The sequence below is a fragment of the Jaculus jaculus genome, chromosome 2 (assembly GCF_020740685.1).
Source record: "Jaculus jaculus isolate mJacJac1 chromosome 2, mJacJac1.mat.Y.cur, whole genome shotgun sequence".
Classification (NCBI taxonomy): Eukaryota; Metazoa; Chordata; class Mammalia; order Rodentia; family Dipodidae; genus Jaculus; species Jaculus jaculus.
Genome location: NC_059103.1, coordinates 92,687,884 through 92,707,561, shown reverse-complemented (window position 1 = coordinate 92,707,561; position 19,678 = coordinate 92,687,884). Strand labels below are relative to the sequence as shown.

At 38.7% G+C, this 19,678-nt stretch overlaps 1 protein-coding gene across 1 annotated transcript in view; it reads left to right on the top strand.

Moving 5' to 3' along the window:
* LOC101613156 (glutamyl aminopeptidase) overlaps positions 1–19,678 on the top strand; it is an 85,668-nt gene that overhangs the window by 57,066 nt on the left and 8,924 nt on the right. Inside the window, exons 12-18 of the mRNA XM_045144028.1 lie at positions 1,757–1,893; positions 2,031–2,086; positions 9,022–9,172; positions 11,312–11,385; positions 11,496–11,600; positions 11,977–12,147; positions 14,872–15,012. Of these exons, the coding sequence (XP_044999963.1) occupies positions 1,757–1,893; positions 2,031–2,086; positions 9,022–9,172; positions 11,312–11,385; positions 11,496–11,600; positions 11,977–12,147; positions 14,872–15,012 (835 nt within the window). The remainder of the gene's footprint in view (positions 1–1,756; positions 1,894–2,030; positions 2,087–9,021; positions 9,173–11,311; positions 11,386–11,495; positions 11,601–11,976; positions 12,148–14,871; positions 15,013–19,678) is intronic.

The window sequence follows — 19,678 nt, the reverse complement described above, 5'->3', positions numbered from 1 at the left end:
CTGTTTGTCACATAACACCTAATGATGTGACCCTGCTTTACCTACATTATCTTATTTAATCTTCACAACAGCCCTGGGAGGGATTTTTATCCCTGTTTTCCTCCTGGTGAACTGGGACACAGCAGGGTCAAGTGATTTGGCCAAGGTTACAAAGCCAGCCCAGTCTCAGAGAAAAGATTTGATCCCAGGTCTGTCAAACTCAAAAGATTCTGTTCTTTCTTCAGTAACATATGGCTTTATGCTTAGCAAGAGACTCTCCTTCTGATACAAACATTTAAAGTGTGAGGTTGCCAAAAGATTAGCTTCCTTTCAACAACTTCTCCTTGAGAGAATGACAAAGAAAGATAAATACTACATGAGTGAGGTAAGGGTTTATAATTTGTCAAGTACCTACTCTGAAAGTTCCTAAGGAAACTTACTGTCTTGGTGAAGAACTTACTCATGTTAGGAAAAACTCCTGCATCCTGAGTGTCATCCAGACCTCTCAGAAACACTTCCAAACTTTACATCATCTTTCCTCTCAGATGGACTTACCTTCCTCTGTTCTCTAGAGGCAACATCATTATTCATCTCAGTATGCATGCCCCTATTGTTTCCTCTGGCAGGAGAAGGGCTGCGTTGCTTCTACCTGCAATAAGTCTCCTGAATACATCAGCTCCTTTCCATTCTTATCACCCCCACATCATTTCTTGCCCAAGATTATTACAGTGTACTGTAAATTAATCTTCTTGCTACTAGATTCTCATCCAATATATCTTGCATATCACTGTCAAAATTATCTTCCTGGAAACAGCCTTGAGCAAGGTATTTCCCTGGTTTAAAATCTTCCCTGTATTCTCAACTCTCAGCAGATGGATTCTTTAAAATGGCGTGGGACTGTACACACTGAACACCCCTCCACCCCCATCCTGGCTACCTTGACCTTCAATACCAGCTTTGTCTTCTATTTTCCAGTATCACTCCCTATATTATCACTACGTTCAACTCCTTGAAATTCCTTAAGTATCTAAGTTCCCACACCATTATTCAAATACTCTACTTCAGAAGAACAAAGTTAATTTGCTAACTCTATTGACAAAAAGGACTTGTTAAAGTCAGCTAAGATGCACAAGTTATAGGGATACCTGAACTACAGAGTGAGTTCAAAGCCATCCGGAGCAACTTAGTAGGATTCTAACTCAAAAAGTAAAAACGAGAGCTGGGGATATAGCTCAGTGATAGAGCACTTGCTGCATAATAGGATTACAGGCCCATACTGCAAAGCCCAGCTTCAATGTTGATTTTAATAAAGTATTCTTTTTTAAATGTTGCCATCTTATCCCTTCTCTACACTGCCTAGGAAATATTCTTTATGTAATTAGTCCATTATGATTATATGGACTATATATGGAGTATGTCAACTACTCCCAGAAGGCACAGACTTCTCTGTCTTTAGGCATTGTTTTCTGTTATTGAAGGATTGGCCGGCATAGAATTATTCCACTCATGTGGCAAGCTTCTGCCAGAAAGAAGCGTAAGTCGCAAATGACAGGACGCTTGTTGACATTACTTATTTCTTTTTCAGCTTACTCACTCCAGTGACATTCTAAAGTTAGGCAACTAAATAAGAATTAGGCGTTGGTGCGTTGGATCCAAATCAAACTTGACTCCTTTAGCTAATATTTCTTTTCTTTTCTTTTTGCCCTCTGGGTCTAATTTCTCTGTGTTTACAGTATATGCAAACATGTTTCTCATTAGTGTTTATTTACTACCACAGGAATCACTTTGAACTCTCCTAATCCTAGTGGAAATGCTTTTCTCAAAATAAACCCAGATCATATTGGGTTTTATCGTGTAAATTATGAACCATCAACCTGGGACTTGATAGCTACTGATCTTTTCTCAAACCACAAGGTAAGAGGCAGCAACTGTTAGGAATTGTTTCATTTTCTTGTTCTAAGAACAGTATTTTGTGATACTAATATTTTTTCAATATTCCTTGCTTTGAGAATCATGTTGTTTATCTATTTTTTTTTTCTCTCTCTCCCCAGGGCTTTTCTTCTGCTGACCGTGCAAGTCTTATTGATGATGCTTTTGCCCTGGCAAGGTATGTTTTTGAATGAGATTACTTCATTTAAAATACTGTGTTTTTTGCAAAAGAGGGAGTGGAAAAATTGTAAGAGCCACAGAGGCGGTAGGAATAACTGAAGGCACGGTTCCTTCCCACCACATAGGTACTGACTGAAGCCTTCATGACCCCACAATGACTACCATAACCTCAGGGAGGAGGTCCCCCAGAGTATTGGGAATTGGGATAAGTGGATAAAAATGTATAACTTGTTATAGCCATGCGTGGTGGCACATGCCTTTAATCCCAGCACTCAGGAGGCAGAGGTAGGAGGATCACTGTAAGTTCAAGGCTATCCTGAGATTCTGTAGTGAATTTCAGGTCAGCCTGGGCCAGAGTGAGACCCTACCTTGAGAAACTAAAAAAAAAAAATTATAACTTGTTTTATGTGTGTATATGTATGTATGTGTATATATATACACACACACACACACATATATATATATATATATACGAAATTTTTCCCATATAACTTTTTATTATTTACTATTATTTGTTATGAACATACTAAATCTGTACCACCTTTTAAACATTAACTACAACTAATACATTTAAGTACTAAATAATTTTAATTGAGACTATTCAAAATGTGCATTTTAAAAATTATTTTTTCTCAGCCCTCTTTTGAAAAGTTCATATGAGTCTCAGAGCCAAAATGAACTGATGTTATGTGTTCATATCCACACAGAACTCACCTACTCTATTAGCAGGGTGGTGGGTATGATTTGCTCTGTGTCAAAGTGTGTCTGGTAATGTGGAGTGATATTTTCAAAATGATTAAAAGTGTATATGCATAATTTGGTTTAATACATGGGCAAGGAATATGCTTTGGTTTGGTGAGCCCAAGCTCAGTGGAAGTTTGTTTAGCTAGAATTGTCAAATCTTGTTCCACTTGTAGGGACAAGTACCATGGGTTGTCATGCTCCTAGACTGGTCAGAATTAAAGTATTGCTTAGGAAATTTGACTTTTACTCTTGTGGTATCAGAGTAACCTGAGTTTAGAAAAAGACAGTCAACATAGACGGGTGAACCGTGATGCCTCTTGACGTTGTGGCCCAGCTAACACGGAAGACTCAACAAGTATTTACTGGGTTTCTGGCTCTTTGCAAGAACTGAGCTGCAACTGATTTTATTTCTCTGGTTTTGTGCTCTAATTTTCAGTAATCTTTTGTTCTAAATATGAGCAAAATATTGGGAATAGATGTGAGAAAGAATCAGCTTCTTTGTCTTGGTTGGGTGTCCCTCTTCTATGCCCCATGTTTTCCCACATTGTCTTTGCTGACTACTTGCCATTCCACCAATAAAACTCTAAGTTTTGTGAGAGTAGGCACCCAGACCCCACTCATGACTGCATATGGCTTTTAAAAGTATTTAATAAATACTAAGGAGATAGCTGGTAGAATAGTATATTAGCAATAAGGGCATTTGAGAGGCATTTTGCATGAACTTCTTAGATACCATATTGAAATTCAGAAAATCTTGACATTTTTCAGGGAAGGAATTACAGGGTTAAGAAAATGAGCTTTTGAATCTGATTAAAATCTTAGTTCCATATAGACTTGAGTAAGTCTCTTAACCTCTCTCTCTGGATCAATTTCCTTATAATAAAATGAAGATGACCTCCAAGACTCTTGTAAGAAATAAATGAGAAAATGGTCATCCATAACCTACAAGATGATCTGACTTATAAAAAGTGCTCAATAAATTATATTACTTGACCAAAATGCACCCACCATTGATTCTTAGCAGCTAAGATGCATTTTTAAAAGCTCTCTGGATGGGTTGCTTGGATTCTCTTTGTGGGTCATACACAATATAATGCTCATTGGTGAACCTTCGAGTCTAGCCTCTCAGGTATGTAACAGATTAATCACTTAGTTTTGTTGTCAATATGGTCAGGATGGTGAGACTGATGCCACTTCCTCAGAGATCCTCCTGAGCTAGAAGTCCCTCTACATGCTCCATCTTCCCCCACAGTAAAGTGTGTTTTATCCCATTTGTTCACTTTATAAATATGTGGTAGGTATCTGCTATGTACCAGATACTCTCTGTTCCCTGGGAAATCAGATGGGAAAAGAAAATGATCAGTATTTATTTTAAAACATTTAGAGTTTTTCCTGGAAAAACTCTTCTGATATACCATGCACCAGGACTTTCCCCAAACCCAGCTTCTTAGAGTAAATTGTAAAACCTCTCTAGTTTAAATTACCATGAAAACACAAGGTGATTCTTTTTGAGGCAATATGAAGTAGAATTTCTCCTGAACACATCTCTCTGAGGAACATGGGTATAAAACAAACAAACAATTGAAAGACTTACTTGCATTCTCAGCTCCTTAGCCCTAACCCTATAAAATGTCTAAGAGCTCTGGAAAGGAAGAAAGTAAAACAAGTTTGAAAACCCAAACATATGTAGAATTATGAAACAGAGTTAGAAGCACCTTAACTATTGCCTCATCTAACTTCCTTCTTCAACATGTGAGGAAAATGGGACTCAGAGACAAACTCCAAAGGAGGTACAGAGCTTTGCCCTGACCACTAGAAGACTCTGGAAAGAGAGAGAAGCAGAAACACATAGTTAGGTAGATACAGGTACCTGTATAAAAGTTACACTAGTCTTGAGGCTGGGAAGATGGCCATGGGTAAGGTTTTGGTGTGTAAGCACAGGGACCTGAATTTGGATTCTGAGCACCCATGTAACAATGCTAGGCATGGTGCACGCACCTTTAATCCCAGTACTGGAGAGGCACAGATAGGGAATCCCTGGAGCTCAATAGCTAGCACTGAATCAGTGAATTCTGGGTTCAGTGAGAGACCTCTTCCCAAAGAATAAATGGGGAGTGACCAAAGAAGACCCTCATGTCGATTGCTTGCCTACAGATGCATGCATACACATACATGCACTGACATACATATGAAGACACACACAATGCACACATCCACATGCAAAAAAGAAGCTATATTAGTGTGTTGAAGAGCTTAAAAGAAATGTAGCTATCATGTTTGATATTCAAACACAAGGCACCTGAAAAACAGTTCATTTTTCTTTTTAATTCCTTTGTGCCTTCCAGTTCACTGTGAAGAGCTAGCACTTACTGTCCTGGTTTATATATGCAGCTGGGTGCATGAATCTTTGGCCAAAGAATAGAAATTTCACCCGTCTAGTTCCCCCAAACAGTTCTATTATATGTCCAGTAAAATCACTAAAATTTTCAACTTCCGAAGTTTCAAGTTTCCTCCTGTTCCTGAATGAGACCCCTTCCTACAGCCACATGTAATGGGAATGGAACACTTGATTTCCTCTTCCTCTTCCTGTTTGGAGCTTCCTTTTAGCACTTGATAACCTTGCCTCAAGATTCTCCAAAGTGCAGGCAAGGAGAACAGGAAGGGAGAGTAAACAAACAAAAGAAAGATGGAAGCAGGCTATCTGCTTTTCTCTTACCTGAACTTTGTATATGTTCAATGGCGACTTTTGTCAGCTCATCACCAAGGATTTTGTTTCCCAGTTGTCTGGAGGTGGGTAGTTAAAAATCTTTGAGCTACTCAATTCTATAGGAAATATTCATGTATTCTTTGCTCCAACAATGGGTAGCGGGACACCAGTCCCATCCCTGCTCTGGAGACACACTAGCTACATATGTTACTTTCTCATTGGCCACATACCTGACAAGAGGCAACTTAAGGGAAGACTGTCTTCTTTTGGCTTACAGTTCTAGAGTATATTGTCAACTGTGGCAGGGAAGACCCAGCAGCTGTAGTGGGAGGCTCCTGGTCACATGGCATCTGCAGTCAGGAGTCAGAGTTCTGAATGCTGATGCTCAGCTGACATCCTCCTTTTTGTTCAGCTTCCACATTTAGGGTATCTCTTCCTTCCTCAAGTAACGCAGTCCCAGTCTAGAAACTCTCTCAGACATGTCCAAAGATTAGTTTCTGTGGTGATTCTAAATCCCATCAGGTAGACAGTATTAATCATTCCTCTGGCCAATCACAGCCTCTCATCCTTCAGATTTCTCAGGGTATCAGGCACCAGGCAATGGTGCCTCGACCCTCCGTGACATAGGGAAAAATTCTTTGAGAAGTCCCATATAAACCTATCTTGGTGTGGGGGATCATTTGCCATGCACTACTAGGCTACCTACAGAGGCTGGTATTCTGTGTCACTGCCCCCCTCTAAGCTTCACTGTCCTCTCTTGTAGGTTCCTGGTGTGTTCCAGCTGAGGTTCACAAAGCCTTGATCTCCACTATATTAGTCCTGCCCCATGTCTCTTGCATTTGAGATTGCAGTATAGACCCAGGGAATTTGGTCTTGGGACTAAAAAATCATTTTCCTCCACCTGTTAGAATAGTTTTATTTTCCTTTTAAATAATTTACAATATGCTCTGGAACCTGCTGTTACTACCAGGGGAAGGGCAGGTAGAGGGAAGAGTCATTAGGTGAGGGAAGAATCAAGAGGAGAGATTTAAAAAACACCATCTAAGGTAACAAATGAGACAGAATTGCAGCCAGGTTTCAAGGACCAGTGGCTCCAAGACATCCAGGGATGACGTTAGCAAATAAAGTCTACCAGGGGAACATGGGTATTATAAGTATTTCCAAAGATGAGTGCAGGATAAATCAAAATTCTGTAAGTATGGGCTTGAGAGATGGCTTAGCAGTTAAGATGTTTGCCTGCAAAGCCAAAGGATCCCGGTTCAATTCTCCAGGACCCATGTAAGCCAGATGCACAAGGGGACTCATGTGTCTGGAGTCCGTTTGCAGTGGCTGGAAGCCCTGGTGTGCCCATTATTCTCTCCCTCTCCCCCTCCCTCAGCCTCTTTCTCTCTCTTTCAAGTTATATATATATATATATATATATATATATATATATATATATATATATATATACACACACACACACACACACACACACACACACACACACACACACACACTCTCTGTAAGTAACCTTTCCTGCCCTTCAGTGGATACCCTTAAAAGAAAGGAAAAAAGGAATGATAAAATAATTCATAAATTGGTTCATTGCAAAGAGACTATTTTGAACTAGGAATCAGAATTAAAATGGTAAGTGAAGAGACGAACCAGATGGAAAATTTTCAATGTTCTTTATGTCACCCAAAGAACCCATTCTCGTGGGGTCAGTTCTAGCCATCCAGGGACTTCTCTAGACCACTTATTGTCCCACTAAAGGGCATACTTGACAAGATGAAGCCCAGGGCCTCACACATGCACACCTTACACCCTTGAACTGCATCACCAGCCCAAGATGCTGCTGTTCTTGACTTAGGCTCCTCTAAGAAAGACTGTGTGGTCTTTGCAGATTATAACCAAGGAAATTAAAAAGCAAGTGTGCTATAACTGTCCCTTAACCCTCTAAGGTTAGCTCAAGGTGTGAAAGCAAGGATGTTCTTTGTCTTTTCTCTGTTGCATTTGGTGGGGACCGTTTTTGAATTTTGTTTTCCATCCTGTCTATCCTGTGAGTTATAATAAAATTCTGTTTGATAACATTTTTAATAGAAGTAAAGCAATACCTGATCATTGAGAAATTAAAATAGCTTGGCTTTTAAGTTACTTGATTCTAACAGAAAAATCTGTAGTAATTGATTAGGTACTTTAATTGACATAAGGCAATTTATGTTTTACCCATGCCTATTAAAGTACATGAAGCTTAGACAAGATACTCAATAGTTTATGTCTAAATGGTATAAGCATTGCACATAACAGGCTCGTTTATGTTTGACAAGCTCTTTAACAATGGAATCATCTCCTTTAGCCCCACAAAATAAAATATTTTAAAAGACAGGATATCCATCTAACATTCTTCATAAAAGCTAGACTAAAAATGAGGGCATTATAGATGCCTGAGAACATAATTTCAAAAGATTCCAAAATTCCTTTGAGGGCTGGAGAGATGGCTTAGTGGTGATAGAGGAAAGAAGTTGGATTCTTTAAAGTCTGAAATGTCAGTAAGTATCTTCAAATTTTCTGAAAAAGAAAAATTCATTTGTACTTATAAAGCTTACTGGAAAATGTCTAGAAAGGGGATGCTACAAAGCAAAAGTAACTTCAATCTTAATCTTTTAAGCATTGATGAGTCATGAGTACTACTGTTGATGTTTTCCATATGCAAATGTAAAGTTTCCATAGAATACAGTTATAATTGTGCATTTGTATATTATAATCAGTTTGTCAACTTATAATTTTAAAATAATTCATTCATCCTTAGTAGCCATGTAGTAAAATAGGTTTTTTTTTTTTCATCTGAAGTTTTGCTACAGTGGCTTTTCAAATGCATTTTTTACTATCATATTTTTCTCAAGCCTATCAAATGTATTATCATTTCACATTGCTCTAATATATCAATCTGAACTAAACTTTTTTTGAGGCAAACCCAACAGATTGCCTTTAAAAAAATACAAACGAGAGAGTGAGCGAGAGACACAGAGAGAGTGAGAGAGAATTGGCACACCAGGGCCTCTAGCCACTGCAATCAAACTCCAGAGGCGTGCGCCTGCTTGTGTGCATGTGCAACCTTGTGCACTTATGTCAGTGTGCATCTGGCTGACCTGGAGAGTGGAACATGAGTCCTTAGGCTTCCACAGGCAAGAGCCTTAACTGCTAAGCCATCTCTCCAACCCTGACCTGAACTTTAGGGGAAAAAACAATTTAACCAAATCTTTGGTGGTCCTGGGGATTGAAGTCAGGGCTTCATACGCAGTATGTACACCATCACTAATGCATGTCACCCTCACCAAACAAGCTTTCTGACCAGGTCTCAACAAAAAGTGTAATTTCTTAATTGTTTACTAGAGGAATTCTCATTAACATGAAACGTTGGGAACATCCTAGTAATACTTTGCAGTGAATGTAAAGCCTAGCTTTTCATTGATTGTCCTAAGATATTGCTTCTTTCTCAGAGCTCAACTTCTGGACTATAAGGCATCTCTGAACTTGACCAAGTATCTCAGAATGGAAGAGGACTTTTTGCCATGGCAAAGAGTCATTTCAGCTACGACCTACATCATCAGCATGTTTGAAGATGATAAAGAGCTGTACCCCATGATGGAGGTGATGCTAAGGCTAAAAGCATTATGAAATCAATGCTTAGTCATCAGTAGAATAAGGAGTTTTCAGGAAAGGAACTCCTGGGGAACAGTTACCCACTGAGTGGAACCAAAAGGAAGTGCAGTGACTTGACTAATCAAAGCAGACAAGCTGTCTGTTCTTTTCCAACTTCAAGCGTGTCATATTTGTGGTTCAGTATACTGCATAAAGGTATTGACTCTAGCATTAAAATGAATGTAGGAGCATTTCACTTAAATATGTAGCTCTTTAAAAGTTTTTTTTACACATTACTATTTGCATGTGTGTGCATAGGCATAGCAGGGTCTTTTGCTGCTGCAAATGCATACCAGATGCTTGCACTGCTTTTTGCATGTGGTTTTATGTGGGTGGCTGGGGAATTGAACCCAGGCTATTAGGTTTTGTGAGCAAGTCCCTTTAACTGCTGAATCATCTTCTCAGTCCCCATGTTTAATAAACTATAAGCTAGAACCTATTTTTAGTGGATTTATCTTCCTTAAAATGAATTTTCTTCTGGGTTGGAGAGAAGGCTTAGTGGTTAAGCGCTTGCCTATGAAGCCTAAGGACCTTGGTTTGAGGCTTGTTTCCCCAGGACACACGTAAGCCAGATGCACAATGTAGCTCAAGCATCTGGAGTTCATTTGCAGTGGCTAGAGGTCCTGGAATGCCCATTCTCTATTTGCCTCTTTTTCTCTGTTGCTCTCAAATAAATAAATAATTTTTTTTTAAAAAATGAATATTTTGGGCTGGAGAGATGGCTTAGTGGTTAAGCACTTGCCTATGAAGCCTAAGAACCCTGGTTCGAGGCTCAATTCCCCAGGACCCACATTAGCCAGATGCAAAGGGGGTGCACGCATCTGGAGTTCGTTTGCAGTGGCTGGAAGCCCTGGCACGCGCCCATTCTCCCTCTCTCTCTCCCTCTCTCTCTCTCTCTCTCTCTCTCTCTCTCTCTCTCTGCCTCTTTCTCTCTCTGTCTGTCACTTTCAAATAAATAAGTAAATAAATAAACAAAATAATTTTTAAATGAATTTTTTCGTACCAAAATAGAACATTAGATTTTCTTACACTTTTCAAAGCAATTTACTTAATTTTATTTAATTAGCATACAAAGAATTAGGTTTCATTACAGTGTTTTCAAACAAATGATTGCGTCCCCTTCCCTCCTTTTCCTTCCTCCTTCTCTTTTGTGATCACCCCCAAATGTAGCCCCAATCTGCTTTCATGTGGCACGCTTCCCTTTGTCCTCATCTCCCTTCTCATCACCTCCTGCTCCCTTCTTAGGGTTTCTTGTCTTGACTCATAGTCCATACTCAGTTGATTTGCTTGCTCTTATTTTGGTTATTTCTACATTGGATTTTGTTAAAAGATAGTCATTCTCAATAAATTTTCTTTGCTGCATAATTTCTACAGTGCTTTGGCAGGACGGTTACAATTTTAAAGAGATTCTGAATTTGCATCTCTAGCTCCTTCAGCTACTAAATGAAAAACCTTGGTCAAATGATTTGATGTCTGAGTGTAAGTTTCCCTTGCACAGCAGGAGCATCAGTACATGTCTGCCTGTGGTAATGGGGTAGCAGGGGCTGGAGAGATGGCTTAGTAGTTAAGGCACTTGCCTGCAAAGCCAAAGGACCCAGATTCAATTCCCCAGTGCCCACATAAAGCCAGGTGTACAAGGTATGCATGCATCTAGAATTCGTGGTGCACCCATTCTCTCTCTCTCTCTCTCAAATAAATAAATAAATAAAAATTTTAAAGGTTCTTGGTAAACGCTAACTATCTGTTGCTTTGCTTTTATTGTGTCATCAATGCTTGAAGAATGTCAGAAACATGTCAGATGTTTTGTTTCTTGTTAGTCATGAACTAGTAACTAGAAATTAAAGAGGGCTCACCCAAAGTTTCACATAACATTTAAGAAAAATCCACACTGGTTTGAATTTTTAGGATAGAAGCAAACTTTCCGCGTGAAGAGAAGTGAATAAATTCATTCCTTCTTCCTAAGGGCAGACCCAGAGTTCTGTGAGCTAGCAGGGGAAAGATTAGAGTAGGGTTAAGGGAGGGTAATAAATTAGAGACTGCTGATGTGTGGTGAATTATTACTCATGGTTCATGGTGTTTTTCTTTCAGAAATACTTCCAAGAGCAAGTGAAGCCCATTGCGGATTCTCTGGGATGGAGCGATACTGGTGACCACATCACCAAGTTATTCCCCACTTTTTTAAAACTAATATTTGTTGAACATTTGTTTGTATATTTTAAGACTTGTCAGAAAGTGCTTATGGCCCTGGGTCTGTGCTTCTTTGTTTTTAAAGGTTACTCCGTGCCTCTGTATTAGGATTTGCCTGCAAGATGGGGGACAAACAAGCCTTGAATAATGCTTCTCAGCTATTTGAGGAATGGCTGAGTGGGACTGTAAGGTAACTTCTCCGCTTATTTGTTTGTTTCTATAAGACTTTAAACTGAGAAACGAGTAAGTAAATGAAATATCTGGGGCTGGAGAGATGGCTTAGCGGTTAAGCGCTTGCCTGTGAAGCTAAGGACCCCAGTTCAAGGCTCGGTTCCCCAGGTCCCACGTTAGCCAGATGCACAAGGGGGTGCACGCGTCTGGAGTTCGTTTGCAGAGGCTGGAAGCCCTGGCACGCCCATTCTCTCTCTCTCCCTCTATCTGTCTTTCTCCCTGTGTCTGTCGCTCTCAAATAAATAAATAAAAAATGAACAAAAAAAAAATTAAAAAAAAATAATAATAAAAAAAATTAAAAAAAGAAATATCTGGAACCTTGTTTCCTCTTGTAGTATTCCTGTAAATCTCAGGCTTCTGGTGTATCGGTATGGGATGCAGAACTCTGGCAACGAGACTTCGTGGAACTACACTCTAAAGCAGTACCAGGACAGCAACCTCGCTCAGGAGAAGGAGAAGCTGCTCTACGGACTAGCTTCTGTGAAGGATGTCACTCTTTTGGCAAGGTAAATTGGTTGTTTATTGGCTACGTGGTGCTGAGGGCAAACCCAAGGTTTGTGAACATGCCAGGCAAGTCCTCTAACACTGATGGATACCTTGAGACTAAGTTGGACTTTTATTTCACTTCTGTGAATAGTGTTTAATAGCTTAGATGTCACAATCCCTTCAAGATCCTGATTAACAGAACAGGATGCCTTTTCTTTTTTCTTTTTTTCTTTTTTCTTTTTTTTTTTCTTTCCCCAGTTTTTCAAGGTAAGGTCTCACTCTAGCCCAGGTTGACGTGGAATTCATTATGTAGTCTCAGGGTGGCCTTGAACTCATGGCAATCCTACCTCTGTCTCCCAAGTGCTGGGATTAAAGGCGTTGCACCACCACACCTGGCTGATATTTTAGTTTCTTACAGGGAAAATGAGGTGTTTTTTTTGTTTTTTGTTTTTTGTTTTTCAAGGTAGGGTCTCTCTCTAGCCCAGGCTGACCTAGATATCACTCTGTAGTCTCAGAGTGGCCTTGAATTCATGGCGATCCTCCTACCTCTGTCTCCAGAGTGCTGGGATTAAAGGTGTGTGCCACCATGCTCAGCAGGAAAATAAATTTTAATGATTATTTAGAAAAGGCATCATGGAGCTGGGCATGGTGGCACACGCCTTTAATCCCATCACTCGGGAGGTAAAGGTAGGAGGATCACCAGGAGTTTGAGGCCACCCTGAGACTACAGAGTGAATTCTAAGTCAGCCCGGGCTAGAGTGAGATGCTACCTTGAAAAACAAAAATGAATAAATAAATAATAAAATATCCATGCAAGGTTGGCTTCAAGAATGAAGAAACCTGGGCTGGAGAGATGGCTTAGCAGTTAAGCGCTTGCCTGTGAAGCCTAAGGACCCTGGTTTGAGGCTCCATTCCCCAGAACCCATGTTAGCTAGATGCACAAGGGGATACATGTGTCTGGAGTTCGTTTGCAGTGGCTGGAAGCCCTGGTGTGCCCATTCTCTCTCTCGCTCTCTGCCTCTTTCTCTTTCTGTTGCTCTCAAATAAATAAAAATAAACAAAAAAATTAAAAAAAAAAAGAATGAAGAAACCTGGTCTGGCAAGATGGCTCAGCTATTAAAGGCTCTTGCTTGCAAAGCCTGATGGCCTGGGTTTGATTCTCTGCTACCCACGTAAAGCCTGATGAACAAACTGAAGAATGTGTTTGTAGTTCCTTTGCAGTGGCAAGAGGCCTTGGTGCACCTACATGGCCTGTCTACCTCATTTAAACCACCACAATTATGAATCTTTTCTTATTCTGTAACACATGACTTTGCACCCACTTTATATCTAAAGCATGTTATTTTTTAAAATTATTTTTGAGGCAAGCTGAACCATATATCCAGCCCCCAAACCATATTCTTGATGTATTAATAAAAATATAAGAGGGCTGGAAAAATGGCTCAGCCATTAAGACACAAAGACTGTTGACCCAGGTTCAATTCCCCAGTACCCACATAAAGCCAGATGCACAAAGGGGCACATGCAATCTGGCATTTGTTTGCAGCTGCTGGAGGCCTGGCACTCTCATTTTCTTTGTCTCTCTTTCTCTCTCTGCTTGCAAATAAATAAATAAAAGCATTTTTTTTAAATATAAGAAATCTACAAATGTCTTTTCTTTTGAAGAGACTCTGTCTCTGTAAATTATCTCATAACTCAGTGAACAGTAAAGCAGTGATCTTTGTTATTGTCATTATCAACATAACAGCCCTAAGATATGACTGAGCAAGCCAATGGTAGGAAGCCATGGAACGCAGAACAAGGGAATACAAAAACATGTCTGATCTATTAGCACTCAATAACTATTTTTGAGTGTACTTCTCCTAGCAAATGAAATTTGCATTAATTTTATTTGGAAACAATTCTAATAACAATAACAATGTGTACACTTCAGATCTTTTGTGAATTACAAATACAACTACAGGTACAACCATATCGTAAATGCAATAAAAACCTATACATTTGGTCATTTAATTTATCTTGGATTTACTTGCATTAGGTCATAATCATAACTAACCCAGCCAGGTATTTTACATAATGACGTTGTTTCCTCACAATCTAGAGAAGAACAAAGATTGCAAGTCTTAGCCTATAGCAAATAAGAACCCAAGACCTTGAGCTGGGCGTGGTGGCGCACGCCTTTAATCCCAGCACTCGGGAGGCAGAGGTAGGAGGATCGCCGTGAGTTCGAGGCCACCCTGAGACTCCATAGTGAATTCCAGGTCAGCCTGGGCTAGAGTGAGACCCTACCTCGAAAAATCAAAAAAAAATAAAAATAAAAAAACAAGAACCCAAGACCTTTCACTTAACTTTCTGGCTCCTCTTTTACTCCAGGGGTATAATAGTGCTTGTGTTAAGTAAATATAAAATCAACCATTAAAATTTTGTCTTTTGTTGTTTTGGTCTTTTCAAAATAATTTAATTTTAAAATTAAATATTTTTGATATTTAATAATTTTTACAGGGATTCAATTTTAATTTTTACATTTTACTAGTCCTCAAAATTATAGGCTAGTATTTAAAAACAGTATAAAAACCATTTTTGAAACTGTCTTTCAGCATTTTGTTATATTTAATTCACTTAGTCAAATGATGTCTCAAGAACTGAGTTCCCGGAATAAAAGCAAAGCTGGATTTGAATTAGTGAACACTGCAGTGAAAATTGACAGTTTATTTTGAAATGTTTTTCTGTTTGGCTTCTCCTAGATATTTGGAAATGGTCAAAGACTCAAACCTTATTAAAAGCCAGGATGTGTTTACAGTCATCCGATATATCTCATATAACAGCTATGGGAAGAGCATGGCCTGGCATTGGATACAGCTCAACTGGGACTATCTCGTCAACAGGTGGGATGATAGGATAATGGCCCAGTATTCTCTTTGTTTGACATCATCTACAGGTGCCTTCTTTTTCTCTTTGGCATACTTTCTCTGACATCTATACCATGTCTGAAGTGACATGGTGCCAGAGCTTAAGGATCATATTCTTTTCCTTCCAGAAATGTTAATTTTAGGCATAATCTTTCTCTGGAAATTATGGCTTCCAAACTGATATATAAGATTCTGAGATCTGGGGAGATGACTAGATTTCATTGTTTTTTGGTTTGGTTACAAGTTAATATAATTCTGTCCATGGCACTAAAACCAAGCTAAGTGACAGACACAAAGACTAAGAAACAAAATGAGAATTCATGCACCTGGTCTCAAAGTAGAGCTCTGTTTCTTACTGAGCTTATATGAGTGATAACTTTTATCTTCCAATCCAAATAATTATTTAAGTATTATAAATAATTCTTAAAATTGAGCTATATCTCCTAGACAATAGCATTTTGGGGAGATTGGGGTTGTTCTATTGTTATTTGTATGTGTGTGTGTGTGTGTGTGTGTGTGTGTGTGTGTGTGTGTGTGTGTGTGTAGCAATATGCGCCAATCATGAGCATGCTGGGACCTGAATCCAAGGACTTGTATATGAAAAGCATACATTCTGTCACTGAGCTACACCCATGCCTAGCAATAGAAGCTTTAAAATGATAACTTTCAGGCTAGAGGGATTGCTTAGCAGTTAAGGCATTTGCCTACAAAGGCAAAGGAACCAGGTTCAATTTCCCAGGACCCATGTTAGCCAGATACACAAAGTGACACTTATGTCTGGAATTGTTTGCAGTGGCTAGAGGCCCTGGCATGCCCATTCTCTCTGTCTCCCTCTTTCTGTCAAATAAATAAATATTTACTAAATAAATTAAAAATAAAAATAAAATGATAACTTCCAAGCATAAGATAAAAGCAAAATATATGAGAGTTTATCTAAATTTCTTCTTTCTTCAGCTCCATGTAAAGAAATTATTACTATTTTTTATATGCTCTCCTAAATTAAACACTCTGCTTTGATTAAAAAGACAATTATGGCTGGGGAGATGGCTCAAAAGAATGATTGCACCTTCCTTGAGATAGGAGCTGCTGTCTGCAGTGAGTCCCAGAGATTCTCCAGTGTCCACTCCCCATGGACTAGGGTTACAGAAGTATGGGGTTATGCCCAGCTTTTTATGTGGGTTCTAGATAATTGAATCTGGACATTTCTGGCCCCAGAGGCCCTCATGCTTAAGGTGCAATCATTCTTTTGCTTATCTCTTTCTTGTCTAAAATTCACCAATGTCATTGTGTCTATTTCTTTTGTTTCTGAGATGCACATTATATCCCAGCTCTCAGCTAAGGTGTTCTACATTGATTTTGCCTATTTGTGGGAGGATTTTGCCTTTTCTATTTTTGTAAATAGTAAATGTTCATTTTTTTTTCTGAAAATTTGTCTGAGGATTCATTTGTAAATGACCTCCAATGCATTGTTCACCTGTTTGTATTTGTTTCAATTAAATATTTGGTTTAGGCTGAATAAATCTACTTAATGAGAAGATGTTAGCTGGTGCCAATAATTCCACACTTGGGAAGTACAGGCAGGAAAATCAGATGTTTAAGGTCAACCTCAGATACATAGTGAGTTGAAGGCCAGTTTGGGCTATCTGAGACCCTGCTGAAAGCAGCAAGAAAGGAAGAGAAAGAAAGAAAGGAAGGAAGGAAGGAAGGAAGGAAGGAAGGAAGGAAGGAAGGAAGGAAGGAAGGAAGGAAGGAAGGAAAGGGAGGGAGGGAGGGAGGGAGGGAGGGAGGGAGGGAGGGAGGGAGGGAGAAAGGGAGGGAGGGGAAAGGAAAGGAAGGAAGAAAGGGAGGGAGGGAGGGAGGGAGGAAGGAGGGAAGAGGGGGAGGGAGAAAGAAAGGAAGAGAGGAAGGAAGGAAGGAAGGAAGGAAGGAAGGAAGGAAGGAAGGAAGGAAGGAAGGAAGACAGGGGAAAGGGAAAGAAAACATGTTGCCTGGCCATAGTAGTTCAACACATGTCATGCAGGGCAATACCTTCCATTTTGAAAGATGTATGCATGCTATGTATCTTATTTTAGCTGAAAGACTATAAATCTATGTTTTACATATGATTCAGGAAACATATGCAGATGAAGCACATGTTTAACTTTGAATTAGTATGAAAAGATAAGTAGTTTTATTTTGTGTAATAAAATTACCCTTTGTTCATTGTTTATTAAGTAGACTATTTCTCATGGTCTATCTAGATAATTATGGTGTAACTCATGTCAAATAATGCATTTTTATTTCATTTTAGTTTCATTGTATCTATACCTATGAAACTTTATAAGTAGAAAAAAATAGTTTCCCTTGTCAGAGAAACCACAAACATCCATCCTGAAAATAAATGTATTATACCTAGTAATCTGAATTTTTTTCAAGGAAAATAAATTGATAAACTATTTCCAGAACTAGTTCCAAAAACCTTGCCCAAGGCTTTTAATATTTCTTCATAGTCTAATGATCTAACATTCATGAGATCTTATTGCACATGGCCCCAAACATAAAATTATATAATAACCACATGTCTGACAGTTATACAAAAAGCAATATTAATTATGTTTGGTTTGAATAAGTAGAAGCTCCCTATAAAAATTGTTTAATACAAATCAAATAGAAGTTAACAGAGATTTATTCAAATATTTCCAAACTCTTGAACGTTCTCCAAATTTTAAGATGAGTAGTTTTACTGCCTCTATTTTTGAACAATTTATTGTTATCCTAAAATAAATAAGCTGCTTTTCTGTAAAGCTTTTACCATGTGATTTTTATGACAGTTTATTGCCAGACCTCCGAAGTCCTTGCCAGGTTGAGCCTTAACCACAAAGTCCCAAAATACTTTGGAAATTATTCTTTGTACTGTTTCTTCCACTAGACTGTTAGGTGAATTAGGCATGGTGGCACACACCTTTAATCCCAGCACTAAAGAGTCAGATGTAGGAGAATCACTGTGACTACAAGGCCAGCCTAGGATACTTAGTTATTCCAGGTTAGTTCGGGTTAGAGTGAGACACTGCCTAAAAGGAAAACAAAACAAAAACAAAAACCTTCTCAGGTGAAACTGAATTTGAACCTAGTAAATCAGTAGCATGCTATGATAAAATTTGATTTTTAATTTATAATTATGAATAAAAACTATTCAGTAATTTTGAACATGACTGAAACATTTGAACATTATCTCATAATATAATTCAATAAACACTTAACTAAAAGTTTTGTATGAATCAAAATAATTTTGGATGAAATAATATTACCTATGTAAATATTAAGCCTAATAAGAAAATTTTATTTAACATTTCTAAATTATTTAAATTACAATTAAAATTTTTATTTTAGTTTTAATCAGTATGGTAAATATGCAACATATTTCCTTATTTTCTCCACTTGATATGATATTGGGTTTTGGGGATGAACATACTTTGTTCTTTGTGGGTATAGTATTTACACAAGTAGTTATAGGGCTTTTTATTGTTTTAAAATTTTTCAAGGGCTGGGGAGATGGCTTAGTGGTTAAGCGCTTGCCTGTGAAGCCTAAGGACCCCAGTTTGAGGCTCAGTTCCCCAGGTCCCACGTTAGCCAGATGCACAAGAGGGCACACGCGTCTGGAGTTCGTTTGCAGAGGCTGGAAGCCCTGGCGCGCCCATTCTCTCTCTCTCCCTCTATCTGTCTTTCTTTCTGTGTCTGTCGCTGTCAAATAAATAAATAAAAATTAAAAAAATTTTTTTTCAACATTTTTATTTATTTATTTGACAGACACACACACATACACAGAGAGCGGGAGAGAGAGAAAGAGAGAGAGAGAGAGAGAGTATGGGTGTACCTCAGGGTTTCTTGCTGCTGCAAATGAATTAAGATGCATGTGCCCCTTGGCGCCTCTGGCTATATGTGGATATGGAACTAAACCTAGGCTAGGAGTCTTTGCAAGCAAGTAGTTTAACCACTGATTCATATCGGCAGCCCCATTTTATTTTTTTACTTATTTATGTGTGTGTGTATCCGAGAACAACTTTGACGTGTTTATGTGCCACCTTCTGTGAGACAGGGTCTTTTCTCAATGCAAACAAACTGCCAGACTGCAAACTGTCAGACTAGCTGGCTTGTGAATTTTGGATTTTCCTGACTTCACTTCTCATCATCATAGGACCCTAGGATCACAGATGTATGTACCACTTAGTATCTAGGATTTTGTGGGGTGGCTATTGGGGAAGCAAACCCAGGCCTTGCAAGTAAGATCTTTTAACTACTGAGCCATCTCCCTAGCTCCAGTTGTAGCTTTTATTTATCTATTTATTGCTAGCTCCCAATTTTTTCCTTTAATTTTTAGTTGTTTGGAACAAAACAAGAAATATTATAGAAATTATAGATCATTAACAAAATGTTCTTACTATTACCAGCAATTATCAGGCCTTCTTTAACCGGAGAATCTTATTGCAGCAAGTAACATATTTTTCTTGGGGGCTGGAGAGATGGCTCAGCAGTTAAGATGCTTGCTTGCAAAGCCTAACTACTGGGGTTTGATTCCCCAGTACTTACCTAAAGCCAGATGCACAAAGTGGTGTACGAATCTAGAATTCTTTGCAGCAGTTAGAGGCCCTAGTGCATCCATATT